This window comes from Dendrobates tinctorius, unplaced genomic scaffold, assembly GCF_039654945.1.
Source record: "Dendrobates tinctorius isolate UK_male_01 unplaced genomic scaffold, ASM3965494v1 ptg000027l, whole genome shotgun sequence".
NCBI classification, from domain to species: Eukaryota; Metazoa; Chordata; class Amphibia; order Anura; family Dendrobatidae; genus Dendrobates; species Dendrobates tinctorius.
This window is the reverse complement of record NW_027361695.1, coordinates 6,773,653-6,801,221: the sequence shown is the minus strand read 5'-3', so window position 1 is coordinate 6,801,221 and position 27,569 is coordinate 6,773,653. Positions and strand designations below refer to the sequence as shown.

The following is a 27,569-nucleotide window of genomic DNA, read 5'->3' as shown; positions in this document are numbered from 1 at the left end:
GCCTTCCGAATCCTGCGTATCGCAGAGGCGTTCCCTGGTGGGTGAGCTGGGGCGGAGGTCTCCTGTAGTCGGGGGTCGCTGTGGAGATGTGCGTTGTCTGTGTCTGGTAGGGGACGGTCTAGGTGACCTGGAACTACGGCGTCTCTCCCTAGAGGGGGATGACCGTGTGCTCTGGGATGACGCAGAGGAACGCAACGTGTGGGTCTGCTTACGTCTGGGAGAGCCAGAAATGGCCTGTCCCTGAGTGGAGCTGTCTCTTTGCTGGGTAACGCTCATAGCCGAGACATGACCCTGCAGAGCCTGGAGTAATGTGGAGGTTAGGTTATCTATGGACTGCGTCATAGACTGCGACATCTGGGTAGCCCATTCCGGCGTGGTAGCATCCGCTGAAGCATTGGTAGGAGTCTCTTGGGGTTCTGACGCAGTATTCTGGATACAGTCCTGACAGTGGGGGTACGTGCTGCCACTGGGGAGAGTGGTTTTGCAGGCTGTGCAGAATGCATAAAAGCAGTCCTGCCTGGTTCTCTTGTACCTTGAGCCCAGCATAGTGCGCAGAGCACGGAAGGGCAGGCTATGGGAGAGCCCTACCGGGGTGGATATGCAGGGGAAACTTATGGGAGAGCCTTACAGGGAATCCGGATTCACAGCCAAGCAAAAAAGCTTACCCCACCAGTGTGCCCCTAGGTCCAGCGCCTAAGATCCACAGTCCTGTACCCCCCCGGAGACTGGCTGGCGTGGTGCTCTGCTGATGCCTGCGTCAGAAATGGCCGCCGAGAGGATGAGGAAGGAGAAGGGGGTGGAGAGCTGAGAAAGAGCGCGCAGAGATGTGTAAAAACGTGCCCTTTCTGCCTCAATCCGCCCCTTCTATGACACTATAGAGTATCATATTTGTCATCCGGGGGGCGGGCCGGGGGAGGAGAGGAGGTGGCGACCTAAGCTAGGCCAAACCGCGGCCTAAATTAGATATCGATGCCCAGAAATTGTTCCAGGCCGGCGCGGTAGTCCGGGAGGGGGTCGGATTCTTAACCGGACCCCCCCGGATTGGAAGGTAGGCTAGCGGTGGGGCCACAATCGGAAGCGGGGCCCTGTGATGGGTCCCCCTGAGGCGCTATGGAGCTGGTGCTGCCGCAGAGACAGGGGCGCAGGGAGCCCTGTCTCTGTATGTGCCATGCCTGCCCGCACTCCCCCCGGCCCCGACAGGAGTCCGCAGCTGGGCTGGGGTCCCTGGATACAGTGAGCTGCAGATTACCGAAGTACAGGCCCTACCTGAGGCGTCTCAACCTAATACCCCCAGAGGGGGATTAGGGAGGGTACAGCTGTCACCATCAGGGGGCTTCTTCCTTGCCTCGACCTCAACCCAAGACCAAATGGAATTGGGGAAGGAGGGGGATCTCAACTTCGAGCCAGCACCCGCAGGACTGGGGAAGGAGCGACATGGGGAACAGCCATCTCTACTTCAACCGGGCACCCCATAATAGGGGACAGAGGAAGGAGCCATGCCGGGAGTCTCACAGGAGACCCGCTTTTCTTCATCTGTCATCCGGGAAAAAAACGGAGTGAAAAAAAAAAATTTTTTTAAGTGTGCCTCCTTGCGACACTAAGCAAAAACTGGAGAAGGCTGATGCCGTCCAGGGGTGTATACTGCAGAGGAGGAGCCATAGTTAATCTTTTTCAGATTATGCATAGTGTCGCCTCCTAGTGGACAGCAGCATAACACCCATGGTTCTGTGTCCCCCAATGAGGCGACAGAGTAATTTAGTTTTTTCCTCCCCTTCTTCCAAGAACCATAATTATACTTTATTATCTACACTGCTATATGAGGGCTCGGTATTTGTGCAACAAGTTGAACTTTTGAATGAAAGAAGAAAAAAAATTGCAATTCTGCCATGGTTTGGTGTGTTTTATTCTTATGTGGATTACCAGGTATCTTAGTTTCTACGGGTCAGTACCTTTATGAGGACACTAACATTTATACATTGACAATTTGCTTTACTACTTAAAAAAAACTGATAGCGTTATATGAAGGCTTGTTTCTATCAGGATAACTTTACTGTACTTTCTCGGTAGTATGGGGTCCACACAACATTATTTCTTTTTATTCCTTTATGGGAGAGAGTAAGTGATCAAAGAACAGCGATTCTGACATTTTCAATATAATACATAAATGAAAATGTGCAATATGGTGGTTTATACATGCATACACACATATACTACGGCAAGAGACCCAGGAGGAGCCACTGACAAAACACAGACATAAAAAAGCTAGACTGTAGTTTGCCAAAACGTACATGAGTAAGCCAAAGTCCTTCTGGAAAAGCGTCTTGTGACCAGAGGAGGTCAAGATAGAGCTTTTAGGTAAAGCACATCATTCTACTGTTTACCGAAAACTGAATGAAGCCTACAAAGAATACAGTACCTACAGTCAAATATGGTGGAGGTTCAAAGAGGTTTTGTCCAGCCCATTTTGGGTTTTTTTGTGAGAAATTTTGTCCAATTTGTCTTTTTTTCTCACTTTTTTTGTGTTGTTCCAATACACAGCAAGAAAATAAACATGTGTATAACAAAACATGCTTAATAGTAATAATTTTCCGAGAGAAATATATATGATTGCCTTTTAGCTGTTTTTTTGCTTTTTTTAAGATTTTAAATATATATTTTTTAATTTTTAGTACCCCTTAAGGTACTCAAACTTGTGATCGCTTTATAGCCTATATAATATGGTGCAATACTGTAGTATTAAAGCTGTACATAGGGGGCATCTAGGTTTATGGGGATGGTGTGATGATCATAACCACAATGGACAGCGGCATGTAAGACATTATACAGCTATGATCTAATTTGCAGCAGTAAGGGTCTGTGCAAGCAAACCGAGCTTGTGTAGAGGAAGACGCTTCAGGGAACACCAGTGTGTTTTTATTTTTTCCTTTAGCGTTTTACCAGCGCATTTGTGGTGGACTAGACCCACTTGGAGGAAAGAAAAAAAAAAATAATGGGTGTGTGAACAAACACTTGGGTGCTGGGTGTATAAAAAAAGCTGTCACCTATGCTGCATGGAGTGGGCGCAACCCCCCAGCATCAGTAAATGCAAACTTCTTATTAACCCTATATGTTTTCCAGATATTGCCAAAGGGTTAAGCACAGTGTCCTCTGTTTTTATCGATTACTTATTGCGTTTCTTTCCCAGCACCAATGCGAGAGAGCAATCACAGCGGAGATAAGCGTTACCCTTTCTTTGGCAGCCTCCTGGGCCAGCATGACCTTCTTTTTCTCCTGTTCCACTCTCATCTTCTCCATCTCTAGTTGACTGCTCAGCAAAGCCTGCAAACAACAACAGCGACGTGAGAACAGAGCCCAGCGTGCAAGAGACGAGCTGGAGGAAGAGGAAACACAAATTCACCTTTTCTCTCCGAGCTTCTTCTCCAGCTTTCTTGTATTCCAACTTCAGATTCTCCAGTTCCACCTGATTTCTGTTGAATAAAAAAGAAATATGCAAGAAAAATTCATGAGAACGGAAGACAGAAGAGGTAATAAATGGAGGATTCCTGTATCTGTAGGGATGAAGGATGCGCCGTTATATAACGTGTCAGCACCAACTCGTGGTCGGATAAATGAACTGCACCACTAATAAGCAGAAGCTTATAAAAAAGTGTTTTTACTGTTGTAAACATGCCAAATTTATTAGCAGATTTTACAGAAAATTGGTCCTTATTACCCTCAACTATGTTCTTTATTTGCACTGGAGGTAAACACAAGATAGTTGCTGGCCAGAAATTAGTTTGGCAGACCCGACTTTCCCATACAGCTCTCTGTTCATATGTTCTGAACAGGGGGGAGCAGAGAAAGTCACTACCAGATAACTCTGAAAACAAAAGGATCGAGTGTTATAATTCAAAGTGCCTGACCCTCCTCTCCCTCGACATCCCCCCCAATGCGCATGAGATGGTCAGCCAGTCCCCCAAAATCAAGACGAATTAGCTGGATGAGATGATTTTCACCTACTGAATATAGGGGGCTCCTGACCAATGTTAGATACGCAGGTCTTAGTAAAAGTGGGCGACTGTGTTTCAAGTTCCTCAGTTTCGAGGGGTGTCACAAAATAATAAAAGAGCCAGTGCCCATGTTCCCTGATCACCTGGAGCCCACACAGTCCCATGTTTAATTCTTGGTCCCATCCTTGACACATTGGAAATACATCGTCTGTCCATCACAGATCGAGGCAGGTCATGGCTGCGGCCAGTCTTTGGCTGCGCATTTCCTGCCATTTCTGCTGTGTGAAGGACGGGTTTGGGCACAGCCAGACTTGGTGCTTTTTTTTTTGGCTAGTAGTTCTTATAATGAAACATTGAGAAGCTCATGAAAAATGCCTACATTTTTGCTAAGCAATTCCAAAAAGTGGAGAGATACTTTAAAGATATGGGGCAAGTTTGTGTATCCCCCCCACAACTGCTCCAACATAAGCAGTACCTGCTGTATTCTTCCTCCATGTTTGACAACCTGGACTTCTCCACCTCTAGTTGAGCTTGAAAGCGGCTCTTCTCTTGGCGGAGGAGGCTATTTTGCGACTCGATGGCTGAGATTTGAGTTTTCGCAGACAGAAGCTCCTCGGTTGCTGCTCTCTCTTTTTCTATGGCGGACGCCGACCAAGTTTGTGATTCAGCTGTAAGACGAAGAGGGCAGAAACAATCATGAAGGCATAAAACAACCGTTAACGTATACAATCCTGTACAAGTTACACTGGTGTTGTCTACAAGGGGGAGCAGAGTGAAGTTTGTGCCGTGTGGATACAGCTAAACTAGACTAAAAAGCTGAAAAAAAAAAATGCTGGAAATACAAGAAATTCGTAGATTTAAAAAGTCTAAAACCTTACATCGTATCTGGGACGGTCTATGGTGGCGAGTGCAGAGTATCTAAAACCATTTTGGAATAAATGGTCAAAATACTTTCTCAGGTTAATTATATCTGAGGCTCATGGTCATGAGTAAACTTTTCTTACTGAGGCGATCGGACAGATTCTTCTCCAGCTTCTCCCAGGATGTGGTCTGAGCCGCTAACGTTGCTTGGAGGTTCTCAATTTGGCGCAGCAATGGTCGTGTAGCGGAAGTGACGCTCTGACTCAGCTCTTGGTTCCGAGATTCCCCTTCTTGGAGTCTCTGAAATACAACAATCCGTGCAATCAAGCAAAGGCCTATGAGTATTATGGGTGCATCTGTGTGCTCATATTACAGCAGAGAGACTTGGTCTGACCACAGGCGTAAGATCCCGAACTCAAGCCAACAGTTCGGGTAAGTTTATCTGAACACAATGCAGATCCTATAACTCGACGCCGTCCATACGACATTATATGGAGCTGCCAAGGGATTAGAGATCTACTTCATCTTGTAACTGCTCATTTACAATGACAGCAGATTCCATTTACAGACAATATCTGCCGACTATCGCCTGGTGAGCTGTACATTCCTTGTCATTATGGAACTAACACTCTCAGCATGCCTTCACAACCATGTGCATGCTGGAGAGATTGCAGAGGTCGCCTCTATTGGGCCTCACACGTTACCTGCTGCAGCTCTGCTATTTCTTGCCAGAAATATCCTCTTTTCTTGCAGTCTGCGTCACCACATCGTGAGCACCAGTCGCCGCGAACGCTATGGTATTAGCTTGCATTCCACCGCGGTTGCTGCACTACGCATACCGGATATCCGCTCTCGCTTTGCGGTCCAACGGCCGGAAGTGCTAGCCGCGGAGTGGAAGTATGTTGCGCACCGGAGCCAAGGCGCGCATATTTAGATCTACAGCTGGAGAGGTAAGAGGACATGGATCTGGCACTTGGCTGCAGTATGAATTAACCCCTAGAGGCATTTTTGCATTTTCGTTTTTCGCTCCCCTTCTTCCCAGAGCCATGACTTTTTGCGCTCACAGCAATCCGGCAGTGACAACCATAGTGGTCTCCAGGAAACCTCCGATTGTCATGCCAACCCACCGGTGGCCTGCGATCACGTGACGTGGGTCACTGGTGGGCGGAATTCCGGCATGATTGCCGGAAGCGGATGTTAAATGCCGCTGTCAGCGTTTGACAGCGGCATTTAAAGAGTTAATAGCTGCGGGTGGCTCATGATTCCACTGGCAGCTGTTCAAAACAGCTGCCATGTGCAGAGAAAGATGTGGGGCTCACCGCCAGAGCCCACATGAAAGGGAGGGAGCCTGACATCAGCGTACTATTATGCAAAGGGAAAAAATATCCAAAGCATTCCCCTGTTAAGCACCTGCGAAATGTGTCGGGGGCTCGGGTGAAGGTGTCCACCTGTGACATCTTTAAAAGGAGACGGAAACCTAAGAGATATATATATATATATATATATATATATATATATATATATATATATCTCCCCTCCACATTACGTCTGGTGACACCGTTCCTTTTTTTGTCCGTCCTTGCTATTGATGGTGTGCGGTGATGTTGGTGGGTGGTCATAACAGATACCACCACTATATGTGACCACCATCGCTCCATGTTGCATCTCTAGCACTTTTGCCGCGCCATTACTATAATACACGTGGTAGATTATATAATGAGGGCATATCGTTTCATGTGCAACTTTGATTGATCTGCTTGATGTTGGTTGTGCTGTACGGTTGATCAGTGTAGCATAATTGCTTTTGATCCCGGTAAGCAGTTTTGGAGATAAACTGCACATGTGAAGGTTAGTACACACAGAGCTCATATGCCGTTTTTCTGATCCACTTTTTAGAGGCTTGGTCCTCCTTTGGATGATACAATTGCTGCGACATTGCTCCACAGACTCCACTATATTTGTAGGTTTTCTGTGTTTGTACAACTAGAATACTCCTCTGTGGGTCATACCAGGAGTACATTTGAGGTTTGCGTGATAAATGTAATTTATTTTAATAGTTCTATTAAAAGTTAATTTTTAGCCCAATCACTACAATACTACTATTTCCTGTTTGGGCACCACCTACCTGCTCTTTTTTTGATCTGTACAAATCTAGCTGTTGTGGAACTAACACTCAGCATGCCCTGACAACAATGTGCATGCTGAACAGATTGCAGAGGTCTCTTCAATTAAGCCTCGCACATTACCTGCTGCAGCTCTGCTATTTCTTGCCGCAAATAATCCTCTTTCCTTGCAGCCTGTTGCTCTGCTCTTTGCAGTGCCAGCCTCAAATCAGCCACCTGAAAAAGAGGAATTAGTATAAAAAAATCATTGCTCAAAGAGCGGATAAAATTCTGTGCAGTTTTTTACCTGCTCACAACATACGTGTTCTTGAAAAGGCAATTATAGTTGTAATATCATCACATAGCAAACAGCTGGGATGCAATATCTCATGGTATAATAGGTATAATATTCTTTTTACAGGGGCAAGCCACTACATGGACAACCCTGTCTCAATCTGAAAGCTGGAAAGGCGCCGGCACAGGAAGGGAGTACTGTACAAGTGTTTTCTTTTTTTTTTTTCATTCAGATTGAGAAGGGGTTAATGTAGTTGTGGACAACTCCTTAAAGGAAGGTTTCATCCAACCCCCATCTTTTCTGCATTGGGTCTTGTCATGCCCACCTTAACAGGCAGGGGACTCAGATTCTGCTGTGTTTGTGTCCCTGCAGACCACAGAAGTCATGCTATACTGATATACATGGTGGATACTTGATTCACATCCAATGATGGCTTACGTATTTCGGAGTTTACCTGAATGGCCAAGGCTTCCTGCTGCTTTTGTGACTCTTCCTTTGCCTTTTCCAGTGCTAAACACATCTCTTCCTTCACTCTGATTTCACAGCTTAGCGCCACCTCCTGCGCTTCGCTGGCCTTTGAGGCATTTGCTTTGTGCAATTCAGCGAGCTCCCTGAGACAAATAAAGACGACATACGTCATCATGGTCCTGAACGAAGCCTTACAGAAAGGAGCAAATAAAACTGCAAGCTAAGCATGACTATGGATCAACTATAACCCACAGTAAGTAATAATTTGGATATAAGGGGGCATATGTGCTGACAGGTTGGACCTCCAAACTCCCTCTGTAGAGGAAAAAAAAAAAAATGTATATATGACATAGTAAAGCATCCTTTCTCCTCACCGATATGAGCTATCCAGAGCCGCCTGCAGACTGCGGTTCTTCTCTTGGATTTCATCCAGTTCTGTCTGTAATCTTCCCACATCCTTCTCTTGTCTTTCCACCACGCTGTTCAGCTTCCTGATGTTCTCGCGATGCTGTTTCTCCACCTCCTCTTTGCCATCCAAAGTCTGCAAGAATATAGCAAAAGACACAATTTGGATTATTTAAAAGAAGGTTCACAGTTGGAGCCTGCGTTATGTACGCTTGGTAAAACAGGCTCTGAAAGGTTTAACTTAAATTACAAAATGTCATCCTCTTATCTGGGAATACTTTGGAAATCCCAGTGGAAGACCCCCACCCACCCACCAAAGCTACTCTATAATATGCTGTCGTATTCAGGTAGGGAGACCCGTCCTTCCAATACATGAACTTCTAGGGCTGACTGTTCACTTACTGCCTAGTATATCCCAGCCCTGACAAGGGCCATCATCCCGGCCTAATACATAATGTTCCCTTTCCTGTCCGTGGTCTTAGGTTGTGACTTAAGCGCCATTTACAACCCACCTGTTTTAAAAGCTGAAGTTCTTCCTCCAGCTCCCGGATCTTCTTCGTCTGCTTACCGATGGTGTTCTCGTGCTCCTTTTCCTTGGACCGCAGCTTCTTGATAATATTGGAGTTGTGAAGTTGTTGTTTGGAAAGTTTTTCTCCTGGTGGTGGCCAAAATATGAGAAGTCATTAATGTGGGAAAGTCAGACAGGGATGGATCAGTGAAAACCCCCACAGCATCTTATGCTCCAAACAGCAAAAAGGGAGAAGAAATGATGTGTGATGAAAGAGAAGGATTAGCAGAAGACATTATAAAAGCGTTGGTGCCACAGCCCCTGACAGATGGGAATCTTCCAAGTAAGAAGATTTGTAAAATATGACCTGGCCCTTGAGCAAGTGGCATATGGTGCATGGTAGACCCCATTACCCCAGATAAGAGGAGCAAAAATTCCCTCAATGCTCTCACCTTCCTCCATCAACCCTGTAATTTGCTCGTCCTTTTCCCGCATTATCTCGGCTGTTTCGCTGGACTTCAGTCTGGTCGCCAACTCCTCCTTTATGGCTTTGACCTCCTGAGAATAAAATGTATTATAATAAAGTATGTCTTTAGCTCTGTGACTAATGACCCGATAGCCATGTGCCCAAATAACGTACAGCCAACAGCCATCTCTCCCCGTCTCCCCCACACACGTGAAGTCTCATCTTCCTTTTTGGGAGGGAAGAGTCAGGATGCCCCCCACACATTTTCCCAGTGTGGCTTTAGTTGACAGTAGTACATGTGGGTGTCCTTTGGTAAAAAGATGAATATCTTCCATCCTGCATTATTAGCTGCCCTTTAATCATCATAAAAGGGGTCGTCTCACCAAAAGCGAGAAGGCAACATGGGATGTCAAAGATTTTTTTTTCCTACCTTTTTGGTGGTGTCCCTCTCTTTACACGCCAGTTGTGCCCTCCTTTCGGCTTCTGCTATCCGATGTGTGAACTCATCCTTCAGCAACGACACGCTGCTACTTTCTTCTTTAACCCTAACAAGTTCACTGCAAATGATAGGAAATATATTGCCTTTTTAAACAAATTCCCCATGCAGGTTCATCATGTAAAAAAAAAAAAAAAAAAGCCATGCAATCTGACAGGTTGCGATGAGCGACTTCTCCACTGCACTTAGTTTTGATAAATATTCCAGTAACTAGCTGAAGAGCCCGGCGTTGCCCGGGCATAGTAACTAACTGTGGGTCCCGCTCTCTCCCTTAACAGCCCCGCTCTCCACCGTCATCACGGTCTCTCCATCCGCAGCCCCGCTTTCCACACGCCGTCCCGCTCTCTCCCTCTGCAGCCACTCTCTCCATGCGCCGTCCCGCTCTCTCCCTCCGCTGCCCTGCTCTCCATCCATGTCGCTCTCTCCCTCCGCAGCCCCGCTCTCTCCCTCCGCAGCTCCCTCTTCACCTGCGTCACACACTTTCCCTCTGCAACCCCGCTCTCCAGCTGCCGGTAGGTGGGGCTATTTGGAGTGGGCGTGGCTTGACACATACTCAGCTTTATATGTACAGATTAATTTACCTTGCTATCCAAAGCAACCAATCATAGGGCATCTATTACTTTTCCAGGGTAGTTTAAAAAATAAAAGCTGAGCTCTGATTGGCTACAAAGGGCAAAGGAGATTAATCCCCCATTACACTGGACACTGTCCGCACGAACAGCAGCGGTGCTGAAAAGGGGCAGAAGTCAATCAGTGGAGGTGAGGCGTCAGTCCATATAGCCAAGTGAATACTCTCATCATCCGCATCCACACGTGCTTACTCTTTGAGGTTGTCCAGAGTCTCTTCTAACAGTGCCTTTTCTTTGCTGACGGACAGCAGCTGCGTTTCTCTCTTCTCCAACCGACTATTGAGCTCATTCACCATCTGCACAAAGGGAGAGACGCAAACAAACTTTGGGTTAAATCGTTATAAAAGTTACAATGCTTATGATGAATCCCTCGAAAATAAAAAAAAATAAAAAAGCAGCTACCAGTCCAAATCTCCTGTAACCCAGCTTTCCTATTATCAGCAACAGTCACAAAACACATCAAACTATAATGCAGCTTTCTCATTCCCAACAGCAGTCTTAAAATGTATCATCATGGGCTGTAACCCACTGATTGTTTCAGGGCAGTAACAGCACTGAGAAAGCTGGATTACAGCTTAGTACTGTCATCATTGGAGCAGGTGGAAAAGCTTGGTTACAGTTCAGCTTTCTGCTGTGAACTGCCGTGATCAAAGGGCTCATAAACTTTATAATGAGGGCTTCTTACATGATAGTAGACTGATGCACTGCAACTTATCTCGCTTTCATACACACAGAGCACTGCAAAATAAAGAAACCTACAATAGATTACTACTGTATACCAAAAGCATGGCAGTCCGGGAGGGTGGTGCGGTGCTCTAACCGATGCACCATCCTGACTTTAGGTCAGAAAGAGAACTGTAAAGTGATTCCCCTATCGCTGTAATAATAGTGTAATCTCACAAAAACAAACCATTTTTCTTAAAAAAAAAAAAAAAAAAAAAAAAAAAACTAACTAAAAGACCGATATGGAAATCAGGTAGCGCTCATTCATCTGAGAAAAAAATTGAAAGCAGCACTCCAGCATGTTAATTTTTTTTCACTGCTGGAGTGGACATTTAAATGTAAGCCCCCGTTCAGAAACACACCCTCCGGATTCTTCCCCGTTTTTCGGCACTGCTCCTGTCCAGCGGCGCCATCTTGGCCAGAAGTCAGAAGCTACATCACAAGCGCTCACTGCAAGTCTGTAAGAGCCAGGCAGGAGAAGGGTCTCACAGACTTATATTGATTAGTGACCTCCGAGCGCTCCATGAAACACTGGAGTAGCCGGCAGGTCACAAACTGCAGGAGACGGACCAGAGTGGTGGCGAGAACAGATTGAAACGCCGGATTGTGAGTATCAGACAGGGGGGCAGGGGACTTGGATTTTCAGCACCACTCCAACGGTGAAATAAAAAAAAAAAAAGCTGGAGTGGTGCCTTAGGCCGGTTTCACATTTGCGCTTTATAGCGCAGCGACGGCCTGCGCATGGCCGCGGCTAAGCCCCGCCCCCTGCCGGCTCCCTGCCCGCCTCATCCGGTCATCGCCGCCTACTAGCGCACATGGACGCTTGCGATCTGCGCACCCTATCTTTAGCATAGGGTGCGCAGATCGTGCGCTGGCCATGCGCTAGCAGGATTTTGCCGTGCGCTGCGCACTTTTGAAGGTGCACCCGTGTGCGCCGAACGCAGCATGTTGCATTTCGGCGTGCACGGCGCACCTTCAAAAGTGCGCAGCGCACGGCAAAATCCTGCTAGCGCACGGCCAGCGCACCCTATGCTAAAGATAGGGTGCGCAGATCGCAAGCGTCCATGTGTGCTAGCAGGCGGCGATGACCGGATGGGGCAGGCAGGGAGCCGGGAGGGGCGGGGCTTAGCGGCAGCCGTGCGCAGGCCGTTGCTGCGCTATAATGCGCAAATGTGAAACCGGCCTTAAAGGAAATGTCCCTTCAATGTCTAATTAAACACTAGAACTACAATAAATAAAAAGTAAGATAAAACAGAGATTATGGGAGTCATTGATTATTGTGATCTCCCCATAAAACAATCCAATCAAGGACACTACAGTCAGTCCCCCCTAGTCTGTGGAAGAATGCAATAGAGATTGTTCCCTGTTAGTAGCCATTTCAGAGCACAGAGATAAAACCAATCTACTGTGTCTGCAAATGACCTGGAACTGTAGAACAAAGCAACCAGGATGTGTTCCTGGCTTTTATTACCTTTTGCATATCTTCCATTGTATATTCGACCTTTGGCTCAGTGTCAGCCTCATGCTCCTTCCCTGACACTCCTTGGCTGGCTGATTCTGGCTCCTGCGGAGAAGCAATCAGGAGATCCGGCTCCTCTGAGTTTACTGGGGTTGCGCTCCTTCCACTCTCCTCCATCTCTATATCCTCGCTGGAGTGCACAAGCAGCGTCGTCTCATTTACTTCTTCATCAGTTTTGCTCTCCGTGGAGCTGGTAATGTCCATATTCGGGCTGGAGGTGCTAACCGCTATGGCGACCAGGGTGCACCCCCTGCCTGGCAGCTCGTCATCAGAATTGATTTCACTAACGCTGCGACTGTCCAGGGACTGTACGCTAAATGAGTCTATCCTTTCAAAGGCATCAGAAGAAGAGCAGCTTTCGGTCAGCTTTGGGAACTCATCCAAGCGGCTGAATTCTGCAGAGGGCGACAAGAGCTGGAAGGAGTTCTGCATCAGGCTGAGGTTTCCCTTGGAGTCCGTCACTTCCTGTCTGGAGCTGACGGAGCTCTCGCTTATTACGCTCTCATGGTCCAGCACTTCGATGTCACTAGTCGTGGAGGTGCCGGAAGAAAAAGTGCTGATGGGAGGGGACGGCGTATTACTCTGGCGATCTTCTAATTTTTGGTCCTTGAGGTCGAGCGCATTGTCCTTACTTTCTGGTGGATCCGTTGGAGAGGAATCAATGGCGTCATCTTCTGTCTTCGGTTCTAGATCCCCTTCCGGAGCCTCGGGACAGTCACTAGATTCCTGAATGGTCTTTTCAAGGTCACATTTCTCCTCGGTTGGTTCTTCCGATTCATCCAAAGGCAACTCCTCTGTATTTTCCAAATCCAGACGTTCCTCCTGCTCCTTCTCTCGTTGCCCATCCTGGCAGTCGTTCCTCGCATGTATTAAAGGCTCAGGTGCATTTTGCTTTACTTCTTCTTTGGGTCTTTGCGATTTGGTAGGAGGCTTGGATACCACAGGACCAGCAGTCACATGTTTAGTCTCCGAGAGAAAGGCACTGAAGAAATTTTCAGACTCGTCCACCACAGTTCTTCTGACGGGCTTGGTGATGGCGGTGGGTGACAGTATGACCTGGGTTTGATCCTCTTCCGATTGTCCTCCCCAATTGGAATTTTCCCAGCTCCCTTTGATGGAAGAACCGCTGCCTAAAAATAAAAAAAGGAAAATGTGAGATCCGATGTGAACATAAATAATCATTTTATTTCTATAGCGCCAACATATTCCGCATCAATGTCAGACATTATAGAGTAACACATGAATAGTGAGATCACTGCTAGGAAATAAGATTGGGGGGACACAAAAGGTAAAAACTGCTGAACTTTACGTATATGCAGAAATGTTTTATATATTATATGGGCTGCTGCTCAGTACGGGTCTGGTTTCTGAGGCCCCCCATCACCGTTCCTGTAGGAGCATATTCACATAGCGGTGTATGGACCTACAGACTTACAGGAGCTGCGGATGGTGTTTTGAGAGATCGATGCGGGTATCAGGATGTGGCCCCCCACTGACAAGCAACACTTTGCAAGCCATATAATATGTAAAAAGATTTTGATAATGATAGCTACTCTTTAGTGAGTACATGTGAACTTTGGATCGGTAGGGACGACTTCAAGCCGAGATCCCCACGATTGCTAAAAGTAAGCGGCAGAAGTGTTGTGCGGAGTTAGGACAGCCGCCTGCGCTGCTCTCTGAAAAAGCTTCTGCTGCTTCGTTTTAACAATTATGGTGGTCTCAGCACCCAGACGGGACCCCACACTAACAACTTTTCACATGGTGGTCTCGGCACCCAGACTGGACTCTCCCCACCCACCCCAATAAAATCCTATCATATCTAAAGTCTTCTAAATCAACGGCACCCATTCAAGGTTTGCATCAAAGTTTTCTTTGCTTCGTATATTTATTTTTACATGACTTTCCTATCTCCTGTCACAGCAAGATGATATCATTTCTTCACGACAGCAAAATAGAGAATATGAAATGATGAAATAAATAGGCAAAAGGGAATCATGCGAAAACAAGACAATGACGGGAAAGGAAAAGCAAAAATCCCTATGGTTTCTCTTTAACAGGTAAGAACGAGCCACCCTGACACAAAGATAGAAGCAGGACAACTGATCCTACGGGGATCAGAAAAGTCATTGAGAAGATAAAATGCAAGCTAAGAATGGAAAAGATTAATCCGACAGACATTTATGGTGCCGCTATGTACAGTGCCTTGCGAAAGTATTCGGCCCCCTGGAACTTTTCTACCTTTTCCCCACATATCATGCTTCAAACATGAAGATTCCAAATGTAAATTTTTGGTGAAGAATCAACAACAAGTGGGACACAATTGTGAAGTTGGACGAAATGTATTGGTTATTTTAAATTTTTGTGGAAAGTCAAAAACTGAAAAGTGGGGCGTGCAATATTATTCGGCCCCTTTACTTTCAGTGCAGCAAACTCACTCCGGAAGTTCATTGTGGATCTCTGAATGATCCAATGTTGTCCTAAATGATTAATGATGATAAATATAATCTACCTGTGTGTAATCAAGTCTCCGTATAAATGCACCTGCTCTGTCATAGTCTCAGGGTTCTGTTTGAAGCACAGAGAGCATCATGAAGACCAAGGAACACAACAGGCAGGTCCGTGATACTGTTGTGGAGAAGTGTAAAGCCGGATTTGGATACAAAATGATTTCCAAAACTTTAAATCATCCCAAGGAGCACTGTGCAAGCGATCATATTGAAATGGAAGGAGTATCATACCACTGCAAATCTAGCAAGACCCGGCCGTCCCTCTAAATTTCATCTCACACAAGGAGAAGACTGATCAGAGATGCAGTCAAGAAGCCTATAATCACTCTGGGTGAACTGCAGAGATCTACAGCTGAGGTGGGACAGTCTGTCCATAGGACAAAAATCAGTCGTACACTGCACAAATCTGGCCTTTATGGAAGAGTGGCAAGAAGAAAGCCATTTCTCAAAGATTTCCATAAAAAGTGTTGTTTAAAGTTTGCAACAAGCCACCTGAGAGACATACCAAACATGTGGAAGAAGGTGCTCTGGTCAGATAAAACCAAAATCGAACTTTTTGGCAACAATGCCATTCTCTCAGATGAAGGAGAAGAAGCGGGTCCGGGGTCTCGTCTCTCCCCATAACAGTCTATAGGAAACAGCCCAGAGCCCCCTCTCCACTCACCTATATGGAGAATGAGGCAGCTGAGAATTAACAAACAGGGGTCATCGCATCCCTTCAAACGGAGTTTTCTCTTTATCATAAAGGGGTTAAATTATAAAAAAGGAATTTTGCAGCTTATTTCTTATTAAAAATCCTCTGCTCTCGAGAATAGACATTTTTCAACTCTGTAGTTTATCGCTCGTTGCTTAAATTACTGGCCACCACTGCAGGACTCAGGCAAGACGTGCAGCGCCGACAAGCTCCTTTGCTACCGATCTTGAAAGCGCTGCTGTGAAGCTGGCCGAATGGCTAAAAGCAACCAAGAGAGCACAATTTGGCCAGCAGCTCAGCCATGCCACAGATTTAGATATGCCAACGATCAAGTGGGCTGTGCCCCTCAGCAACTAGGAAGCAAGAAAACAAGGGAACGATGCGCTCCTGAAGACAATATGAGAATAACCCTGTACAATGGGAATTCTCATTTAAATGACATTTAAGGGATGTTTCCACCTGAAAAAGTGCTGGGATACATCATCGGTTTATGACTGGTGAGGGTCCAATTTATGGGATCCCATAACATAGCACTGATGTAACCCTGCACAGAAATGCACAACCCAGTCACTTGAATGGTGCTGCAGCCCCTTTATTCTCAGTATCAGGAGGGGTCTCAGAGACCATTAAATGATAGCACATCCTTGAGAGGTGGAAAATGGTAACGTCCCTTTAACTACCATTAAAGGGTACATCCAATGATTATGCCAGCTACAAATAAAACTTAGCCCTCAAACGGGGTGACAGGAGTCGACCAAAATACTCGGAGCCGACATACTTTAAAAATGTTGTCAGGTACTGACTAATGATGAAACATTGAAAAATGGCCGAGCGTATCAAAGCGAAATGCAAAAGACGTTATTAATGTTGATGTGCCAGGCATGGGGGAAGATCTGCCGAGAAACAAGAATCAGACCAGTCTTAGGGTACATGCACACGCTGCAGATTGCTCTGCGGATTTGGCCGCTCAGATTTTATAAAATCCGCAGGTCAGAAGACCTGCGGTTTATCTGCGGATTGGCCTGCGGTTTTTCATCTCCACAATGGAGGAGATGGCAAACCGCAGCGGAATCCGCAGAAAGAATTGACATGTCCAGTCCACGCATAAGACTGTGTGATCTGACTGAGCTCATGGGGGGTGGGTGTCATGTGACGCAGGAGTAGAGGACTGGAGAGGTGACGGTGATCACAAAGTATATTAATACATGCACAATGCACACAAGAACTATAAGGGGCGAGAAAAAGTAAAGTTTAAGATTGCTGTGGCCCCTGCAGGTTGGGATCCAGTGGGAATGATCTCTGCTTGGTCAATGTGGCAACAATCATCCTTCTCATATCAAAACTTCTCCAGTGCTGCACCTATACACTAGAGTGCGTCCAGACTAACTCCTCACAACCGGTCTCTTGAAGACAACCCCTATCCAGGTGTCCTAATGGGGCCCTATTTGGGGAGAAAGGAAGCCATGTACTGGTGGAGGCAAGACATCCTTATATTAAGCTGATGGCCATTTATCTGCCACAGGGGAATTGCTCAGCTGTTCCTCGGGGTGTGGTCAACTGATTGCCTTGGACTTCACAACCCCTAAAAACTATCTTTTTATGAACAGTTTAGCCACAGTAGCAACAACCACAGTGCACAGTGGCCACACACATACTAACACATCACACGGGAATTTCTCAGCTTTAAAGGTTGCACCAAGTTACGAAGTTAGACCCTTATGGATAGGATAAAGGATGACGTCACAACCTCCATGCACCCATAGCAATTGGTACTTAGATCCTGGCTGATGAACGGATCATGCAGCTTATTTGAAGACCCCTATTTATTATAATGATGGCTGGACCATACATGACAAGCACTTTTTTTTTTTTTTATCTATTGTGTTCCCCTATGGTTAGGCAAATATTGCAAAAACGGTGATCATAATCCGAACCAAATATTGAAATATTCACTCATCTCTTATCTCAAACACTAGGGGTCCGAGCTCGGGAATCCCCACTGATCTCGAAAAATGAAGAGGTAAGTAATGCAGCTCTGTAGTGTAAAACAACATGTACAAATCTCGCACCACAAAACCGTAAAGAAACCACTCAACCGTACACAGAAATTTGCAAATACTCAATTCATCAAGCAAGAAACAGATGTATAAGAAAGGCCGAGGACACATAGAAAATATAGAATTTCACTGACACAGAAAAAAAAAAAAATAAAAGCATTTAAAAAGTACAAAAATACAACACAGCCCCTTACCTCCTGCCCACATATCAACTATCACAAGAAGACCCTCACCTCCTGCCCACATATCAACTATCACAAGACGACCCCCCTCACCTCCTGCCCACATATCAACTATCACAAGACGACCCCCCTCACCTCCTGCCCACATATCAACTATCACAAGACGACCCCCCTCACCTCCTGCCCACATATCAACTATCACAAGACGACCCCCCTCACCTCCTGCCCACATATCAACTATCACAAGACGACCCCCCTCACCTCCTGCCCACATATCAACTATCACAAGACGACCCCCCTCACCTCCTGCCCACATATCAACTATCACAAGACGACCCCCCTCACCTCCTGCCCACATATCAACTATCACAAGACGACCCCCCTCACCTCCTGCCCACATATCAACTATCACAAGACGACCCCCCTCACCTCCTGCCCACATATCAACTATCACAAGACGACCCCCCTCACCTCCTGCCCACATATCAACTATCACAAGACGACCCCCCTCACCTCCTGCCCACATATCAACTATCACAAGACGACCCCCCTCACCTCCTGCCCACATATCAACTATCACAAGACGACCCCCCTCACCTCCTGCCCACATATCAACTATCACAAGACGACCCCCCTCACCTCCTGCCCACATATCAACTATCACAAGACGACCCCCCTCACCTCCTGCCCACATATCAACTATCACAAGACGACCCCCCTCACCTCCTGCCCACATATCAACTATCACAAGACGACCCCCCTCACCTCCTGCCCACATATCAACTATCACAAGACGACCCCCCTCACCTCCTGCCCACATATCAACTATCACAAGACGACCCCCCTCACCTCCTGCCCACATATCAACTATCACAAGAAGACCCCCTCACCTCCTGCCCACATATCAACTATCACAAGAAGACCCCCTCACCTCCTGCCCACATATCAACTATCACAAGAAGACCCCCTCACCTCCTGCCACTTATCAACTATCACAAGAAGACCCCCTCACCTCCTGCCACATATCAACTATCACAAGAAGACCCCCTCACCTCCTGCCACATATCAACTATCACAAGACGACCCCCTCACCTCCTGCCCACATATCAACTATCACAAGACGACCCCCCTCACCTCCTGCCACATATCAACTATCACAAGACGACCCCCTCACCTCCTGCCACATATCAACTATCACAAGACGACCCCCTCACCTCCTGCCCACATATCAACTATCACAAGACGACCCCCTCACCTCCTGCCCACATATCAACTATCACAAGACGACCCCCTCACCTCCTGCCCACATATCAACTATCACAAGAAGACCCCCTCACCTCCTGCCCACATATCAACTATCACAAGAAGACCCCCCTCACCTCCTGCCCACATAACTATCACAAGAAGACCCCCTCACCTCCTGCCCACATAGCAACTACCACAAGAAGACCCCCTCACCTCCTGCTCACATAGCAACTACCACAAGAAGACCCCCTCACCTCCTGCTCACATAGCAACTACCACAAGACCCCCTCACCTCCTGCCCACATATCAACTACCACAAGACCCCCTCACCTCCTGCCTACATAACTAACTACCATGATCCCAGCAATAAGAAACTAATAGATGGGCAATAAAAAAAATAAAATAAAAAGAGCAAAAGTGCAAGACAACAAAGTATATAGAAATAATAGACTGAAGTGCCAGTAGGATCCAGATGCAAACGAGGTATCAAACCCACAAAAAGGTGCCAACAACCTGGACCAGGGAGCGTTAGAGCAACAAGAGGAAGAACACCCCATGCGTTTCGCCACCTGGAGGCTTCCTCAGGGTGGAAGGAATGTATTGTGCACGTATGGTAATGCTATATTCTGCGGTGGGGGGGGCGCCCCTCACACAGCGGGGGGCACTGACACAGGGGGTGAGGAGTCACTGATGCGGGGGTCCCTGACGCGGAGGGGGGTCAATGATGTGGGGGGAAGCACTAATGTAAGGAGTCACTGATATGGGGGGGGGTCAATGATGTGGGGGGAGGCACTAATGTGAGGAGTCACTGATATGGGGGGGTCAATGATGTGGGGGGAGGCACTAATGTAAGGAGTCACTGATATGGGGGGGGGTCAATGATGTGGGGGGGAGGCACTAATGTAAGGAGTCACTGATATGGGGGGGGGTCAATGATGTGGGGGGAGGCACTAATGTGAGGAGTCACTGATATGGGGGGGTCAATGATGTGGGGGGAGGCACTAATGTAAGGAGTCACTGATATGGGGGGGTCAATGATGTGGGGGGAGGCACTAATGTAAGGAGTCACTGATATGGGGGGGTCAATGATGTGGGGGGAGGCACTAATGTAAGGAGTCACTGATATGGGGGAGTCAATGATGTGGGGGGAGGCACTAATGTAAGGAGTCACTGATATGGGGGGGGGTCAATGATGTGGGGGGAGGCACTAATGTAAGGAGTCACTGATATGGGGGGGGGTCAATGATGTGGGGGGAGGCACTAATGTGAGGAGTCACTGATGTTGGGGGGGTTCCCCATCGTTATCTAATGATGCACACTGGCCACATGTCATCACTTTATAGCCCCTTTAATACTGGCACCAGCCATTCTTTGGCGCCTCCTGCGGCTTATTAGGTAGAGCCCCCCTTTAAGGCCATGACCCCTCTGCAGTGACAGCCCAGTGTCACCCACCACAGGCCGCTCAGTACCTTCCTCATAAGAGGTGATGATGGAGCCTGCCCAGGCTGTCTCATCCTCCTTTATATCCAGCACTCGGTCTATGGACTTCTGGGCCTGGGACAGCGCCTGCTTGGCGAAGCTTGACAGCTGTGAGGTATTAAACCAGCTCATGGTGCCCCGGGCCCGCCGCCTCCTCCTTCACCCCGGGAACCCGTTCCTCACAGCGGCCGCCGAGCTTCCAGCACCACTTCCCGAACACGTAGCAGTAAACAAACCCCCGTCACCGCGTCATCACAACGCTCCCAAGCCCGATCAGGTGACTTCCTACCTACCATGATGTCATCGCGGCGCGACCCCCGCAGGGTAGCTGGTCACGTGACCTCCAGCCATTGCTTCATTATTCCAGTGAAGAGGCGGGGCTTATCCAACCTGTCTTAAAAGTAACAGCGGCTTTGTTACCCATAGCAACCAAGAAGACAGCTTTATTTTTATTTTTTTTTTATTGGTCTTGTTGTCCATAACAAAGAACAATCAGATTTCCTCATTTCACATTTTGCTCTTCATTTGTGTTCAGTGTAACCTCAGACTGATATGCAATAAGACGCCACTTCTTGATCGCACAGCATTCACTGCCATCCTCTCAAATAATATTTTCATGGTATATGCGTTTGTTTTATTTCAACTCCTTCTGACCGAGGACATTTTTTTTTCTCACGCACTCGGCCATGCATGTCAGTGAGTGCGTAGGAAACATCGGACTGCACTCGGATGACATCTGACTGCAGCCCGATTTCTGCAGAATGACTGAATGGAGAATGGGAGGGGGCAGCACAGTCATGGCTGAAGAAGGCTTCTAAACATTGGGGCATGCAACAAATCAACCCCACGCACCGGCTTCTAAACCATCAAAACCCGGCCAAACACTTCAGAGCTACGTCAGTACGTCAGCCAAACCCGGGGATGTCACTAAGATGTGCACAGGGCCGTCGTCCCCGGCAGTGGATCTCGGAAGGATCAGACAATTGGATTTTAGTATGATCGTACTTTTTAGGGGGATTAACCCCTTAAGCCCCAAGGGTGGTTTGCACGTTCATGATCGGGCCAATTTTTACAATTCTGACCACCGTCCCTTTATGAGGTAATAACTCTGGAACACTTCCATGGATCCCGGTGATTCTGACATGTTTTCTCGTGACATATTGTACTTCATGTTAGTGGTAAAATTTCATTCAAATAACTTGCGCTTATTTGTGAAAAAAAACACGGAAATTTGGCAAAAATTTTCAAACTTTCGCAATTTTCCAACTTTGAATTTTTATGCCCTTAATTCACAGAGATACGGCACACAAAAAACTTAATAAGTAACATTTCCCACATGTTTACTTTACATCAGCACAATTTGGGAACCAAAATATATTTTTTTTGTTAGGAAGTTATAAGGGTTAAAAGCTGACCAGCGATTTCTCATTTTTGCAACACCATTTTATTTTTACGGACCACATCACATTTGAAGCCACTTTGAGGGGTCTATATGATAGAAAATGCCCAAAAGAGACACCATTCTAAAAACTGCACCCCTGACAGTGCTCAAAACCACATTCAAGAAGTTTATTAACCCTTCAGGTGCGTCACAGGAATTTTTGGAATGTTTTAAAAAAAAAAAAAAAAAAAAAAATGAACATTTAACTTTTTTTTCACAAAAAGTTTACTTCAGGTCCAATTTGTTTTATTTTACCAAGGGGAGCAGGAGAAATTGGACCGCAAAAGTTGTACAATTTGTCTTAAGTACGCCGATACCCTATATGTGGAGGGAACCACTGTTTGGGCGCACGGCAGAGCTCAGAAGGGAAGGAGCGCCGTTTGACTTTTTCAACGCAAAATTGGCTGGAATTGAGATTAGACGCCATGTTGCATTTGGAGAGCCCCTGATGTGCCCAAACAGTGGAAACCCCCAATTCCAACACCAACCCTAATCCAAACCCTAACCCTAATCCAAACCCTAACCCTAATCCAAACCCTAACCCTAATCCAAACCCTTACTCTAGGCGTTAAAAAGCGGTGCTGTGGTTTAAGTACCCTTAACTGCCGCCATTAAAAGGCGTATCGGCGGTCGTTAAGGGATTAAATTTAATTCTCATCATTCTCCCCTGCTTGCTCCGATCGCCGTCAGAGCAGGGGAGAATGATGAGAGCCGTGTTTAGCACCCGATGCCGGGGAACAGCACTTACTGCAACGCTTCTTCCCTGGTACTCACATGGCACACACAAGCCACAAGTATTACACATACAGACACTGTCATCTCCAGTACCGGAAATATCAGGATGTGTGAAAGAGGCGTTATAGCGGGTTTTTATATTTGGCTGCTGTCACACGCTAAAACACGCTTTTTATTGCAAAAAATAGATTTTGCATCGCCACATTTTGAGAGCTATAATTTTTCCATATGTTGGTCCACAGAGTCATATGAGGTCTTGTTTTTTGCGGGACGAGTTGATGTTTTTATTGGTACCATTTTCAGGCTCATGACGTTTTTTGATCACTTTTTATTCCAATGGCAGTTTCATTCTTCGGGTCTGTACGATTACAGCGATAACTCATTTATATTTTTTTTTTATGTTTTGGTGCTTTTATATAGCGAAAACTATTTTATAGAAAAAAAATAATTGTTTTTGCATCACTTTTTTTTTGACAGCTATAACTTTATTTTTTTGCTGACGACGCTGTATGGCGGCTCGTTTTTGGGGGACAAGATGACGTTTTCAGCGGTACCACATTTATTTATATCCGTCTTTTTAATTGCGTGTTATTGCACTTTTTGTTCGGCGGTATGATGATCAAGCATTGTTTTTAGCCTTTTTTTATGGTGTTCACTAAAGTGGTTAACTAGCGAGACAGTTGTTTTATAGGTCGGGTCGTTACAGACACGGCGATAATGTGTACTTTTATTGTTTACATTTTTTTTCATTCAAATATTGTGATAAAATAGATTTTATTGTTTTTTTTGTTTTTTTTTTTTACTTCATTCTAATTTTTACACTTTGTCCCACTATAGGACAATCATTTTTTGCAAGCTGATCGCTTCTGTAGCATGCAGATAAAGCAGCATCTACATGCCATATAAGCTGTCATCGCTGCACTTACTGCACACCGACACTGAGAGACTTCCTGACATGCACTGTGCATGACAGGAAGTTTCTCAGCTCTGGTAACCCGGATGTCTTCGGTTACCATAGCAGCGATCAGGACCCCACATCACGCCATGGGTCTCCGATCCAAAGGCAGCCCCCTGCCTGCTCCCGGAATGCTGCGATCGTATTCGATCGCAGTATTCCGGGGGATAAAGTGGCGGGAGCGGTCTATGACCGCGCTCCTGGCACTTAGTGCCGGGTGTCAGCTGTGAGAATCAGCTGACACCCGGCCGCGCACCCCCTGAGTGCACAGTCGATCGCTGAGATGTACTATACCGTTTCATGGTCATACGGGCCCAGATGTGACTGGTGTGCTTACTTTGAAAATCCATGCAAGAACAGGATAAGTAATCCCTTATGAAAGTTTTTTGGTCTGATATTAATATGAGTATCTGAGTCTGTCTATTGCTGCCAATGTGCATGTATCCAACAGGATGGAAAAGTACCGTATTTTTCGGACTATAAGACGCACCCCAATTTTCAGAAGGAAAATAGGGAAAAAAATAATAATGTGTCAAATGGGGGTCCGTCTTACAGTCCGAATTCAGCTTACCTGGGAAGGGATCCGGCACAGGTGGAGGAGTGATCACAGGGGTCATTCAGTGGTCCAGGCTGGTTGTGCTGGGGCAGGTGGGCTGGGGCAGCTGGGCCTGGTGGGCTGTGCTGGGGCAGATGGGCTGGGGCAGATGGGCTGCTCTCTGTGCTCCGGTGCAGGGGCGGCGGCTCCGCCGGCATTTCCTCCAAGCCCGGTGGCCCCCGCACATCCCTTGCTGGCCACCGCCATGTTGCGGTGGCCTCCGGGAGCACGGACGCCGGAAAGATGGACGCCGGTCCGGGGACGGCGCATGCACAGGTTCAGATCTCGTCCCGAGATCTCAGGTGACGAGATCTCGTTGCCGAGATTTGAATCTCGTCCCCTGAGATCTCGGGACGAGATCTGAACCTGCGCATGCGACGTACCCGGACCGGCAGCCATCTTTCCGGCGTCCATGCTCCCGGAGGCCACCGCAACATGGCGGCGGCCAGCAAGGGATGTATGGGGGCCTCCGGGCTTGGAGGAAATGCCAGTGGAGCCGCCGCCCCTGCACCGGAGCACAGTCCGCTGCCACTACCCCACTACAGAGCCCCGCGGCAGCAGCCTCGGAGGTAGGAACATTGCGACCATAAGACGCACCCCCCCACTTTCCCCCCAAAATTGTGGGGGGAAAAAAGTGCGTCTTATGGTCCAAAAAAATACAGTAATCATTTTTTTTAGGTTAAACGTATGCATTTAAATTTAGGCTATGTGCCCACGTAGCGTTTTAAACCGGATATTCAAAACCGGACTCCTTCCCAGAAAACGTGCGTTTTTTACCGCGATTATGTTCGCGTTTTTGCCGCGATTTTCACGTGTGAAATTCAAGCACTTTCCAAGCGATTTGAAGCATCGCTTGGAAAGTGATTGACAGGTTGGTCACACTAGTCAAACATAGTGTTTGACAAGTGTGACCAGCTTTTTACTATTGAGGCCGCCTATGCGGCATCAATAGTAAAAGATAGAATGTTAAGAATGTTAAAAATGATAAAAAAAAATAAAATCGGGGTATAATAACCTTCCGACGTCCCGCGCAGTCTCAGCGGCGCTCCCAGCGATGCCTTGCGAGACCTGTGATGACGTTGGTCTCGCGTTGCTATAGTGATCTTACGAGACCGCTAGAGTAACACGAGACTACGTCATCACAGGACCTTGCCACAAGGCATTACTGGGAACGCTGAGGCCCGGGAAGGCTGCGTGTCGCAGGAAGGTAAATATACCCCGATTTTTTATTTTTTATTCTTTTTTTTTTTTAAGGGGTATGGTACCCAGGGCCTGGAGGACAGTCTCCTCTCCTCCACACCGTGGGTACCAACCGCACATGAGACGCTTAACTTCCCGCATGGTGGGCATAGCCACATGCGGGAAGTAAGCGGTTCTCATGCATTCCTATGGGTGCGGAATCGCGGCAATTCTTTGCGATTCCGCAAAAAGAATGAGCATGCTGCGTTTTTTTCCGCGATGCGATTCCGCCGCGGAAAAAAGCACAACATGTGCGGAATGCCATAGGAATGCATGGGGGGGCGTTCTGTACGAGTTTTTAAACGTTTTCGCGCCAAAAATCGAGGCAAAAACGCTTAAAAATCGCATCGTGGGCACACAGCCTCAAAAGGTGTTTAAAAAAAAAAATAAATAAATAAAAAGTTATTCCCCTATTATCACAATCTATATTAAGGCTGTGTACCCACGTAAGCGCTTTTTTTTCGCGTTTAAGCGTTTTTACCGGAAAAAAAACGCTTAAAAAACGCTTACAAGCATCCCATTCATTTTAATGATTTCTGCACTTTGTGCATATTGATGCATTTTTTCCACGAAAAAACGCATCGCAGTAAAAAACGCAGCATGCTGATTAATTTCGTGGTAAAATCCGCATTTATAACTACTTTCTATGAGACTAGGGATGCTCCGGGAAAAAAAAACGCATAAAAAACGAGCAAAAATCGTGCAGAAAAAAAAAATGCGCGTTTTCTGGGAAGGAGTCCGGTTTTCAGTCAGGAATTTTCTGCATACGTGGGTACATAGCCTAAAGCTAAAAAAATGTTGCAATTGTTATACTGACTACAGGGATCTAATAGTTAGCCTTCTACTTCCAGGGGAGCTGTGAAACCTATTGTGAATGGTGAATCCTGCGTTATCAACTGTATATAGAGGTGTTATCAGACATTGTACAGGAGGAGGTGAGCTGTGACATCACTTATTGTGAATGGTGGATCCTGTATTATCTACAGTATATAATGGGGTTATCAGTTATTGTACAGGAGGAGGAGGTGAGCTGTGATATCTATTGTGAGTGGTGGATCCTGTGTTATCTACTGTATATAGAGGAGTTATCGTACAGGAGGAGGTGGTGAGCTGTGATATCTATTGTGAGTGGTGGATCCTGTGTTATCTACTACAATATATATATATAGAGGAGTTATCAGTCATTGTATAGGAGGGGGGTGAGCTGTGACATCATCTATGGTGAATCCTGTGTTATCTACTGTATATAGAGGTGTTACATACAACACACACACATCCGATCCCAGAGCGGTATGGGAGCATTACTATGTGAAAGGAGCTGCAGATACAAGTCTTACCTCAATTTCTCACACGGACAAGGTAAAGAGGATTTTATTTTTTGCCTAATTACATTGTATACAGCTCTCCTACAAAACACGGTCCCTGTTTTGTCATAAGAAAAGAAAAGACATAAAAGAAACATACAGGCCTTTATACAGTACACAGCAGACCAAAGCGATCACTGTACAGGGTGGATGTTTCTAAAGGTAGATTTAAAATGCTCCAGGGGCGTCTTTAAAACTTTTTTTTTTCCCTTTCATAAATAATTGCATAATGGGGACTATGTTACATGAGCATTTTAATGGCGGTGTGGATGGACGCCAAACAGGAAATTATCCACTTTCATGATGCCAAGCCTCCGTTTTCAGCCTAACATCCATCTCAGTGCATAATACCAGACCCGACTGTACAATCCGGTCTTATTTATGAACTAGAAGAGGCCACGTGGATCACATCCTGAGTCTGTGTCTGCCCGGTTAAGTGGTGAAATGAAGCTTGAACAGCAAGGTCTGTGGAGTGGTTACATCAGCAACGGCAAGCTCCTGTCCATCCACGAGGCCGAGCTCTATGGAGGAAGAAATACAGGACATATTCAGGACAGTTAAAGGGGTTTTACAACATTTTCAAAATAATACAAGTTATTTCCTATTAATTGCTGG

General features: G+C 46.5%; 2 protein-coding genes across 6 annotated transcripts in view; both read right to left on the bottom strand.

Annotated features, from left to right (window-relative positions):
* Positions 1–20,892, bottom strand: part of TMF1 (TATA element modulatory factor 1) — a 31,016-nt gene extending 10,124 nt beyond the window's left edge. Inside the window, exons 1-13 of the mRNA XM_073569737.1 lie at positions 20,616–20,892; positions 12,414–13,591; positions 10,412–10,515; positions 9,525–9,651; positions 9,081–9,186; positions 8,633–8,775; positions 8,090–8,256; positions 7,702–7,858; positions 7,097–7,189; positions 4,994–5,150; positions 4,465–4,657; positions 3,398–3,467; positions 3,226–3,318 (exon numbers count right to left, since the gene is read on the bottom strand). Of these exons, the coding sequence (XP_073425838.1) occupies positions 3,226–3,318; positions 3,398–3,467; positions 4,465–4,657; positions 4,994–5,150; positions 7,097–7,189; positions 7,702–7,858; positions 8,090–8,256; positions 8,633–8,775; positions 9,081–9,186; positions 9,525–9,651; positions 10,412–10,515; positions 12,414–13,591; positions 20,616–20,757 (2,730 nt within the window). The 5' untranslated portion in view covers positions 20,758–20,892. The remainder of the gene's footprint in view (positions 1–3,225; positions 3,319–3,397; positions 3,468–4,464; positions 4,658–4,993; positions 5,151–7,096; positions 7,190–7,701; positions 7,859–8,089; positions 8,257–8,632; positions 8,776–9,080; positions 9,187–9,524; positions 9,652–10,411; positions 10,516–12,413; positions 13,592–20,615) is intronic.
* A 6,053-nt stretch (positions 20,893–26,945) lies between these two features.
* Positions 26,946–27,569, bottom strand: part of UBA3 (ubiquitin like modifier activating enzyme 3) — a 29,348-nt gene continuing 28,724 nt past the window's right edge. For all 5 annotated transcript variants that reach the window (XM_073569731.1, XM_073569732.1, XM_073569733.1 and 2 more), the window contains one exon: positions 26,946–27,475. In XM_073569731.1, the coding sequence (XP_073425832.1) occupies positions 27,387–27,475 (89 nt within the window). In that variant the 3' untranslated portion in view covers positions 26,946–27,386. The remainder of the gene's footprint in view (positions 27,476–27,569) is intronic.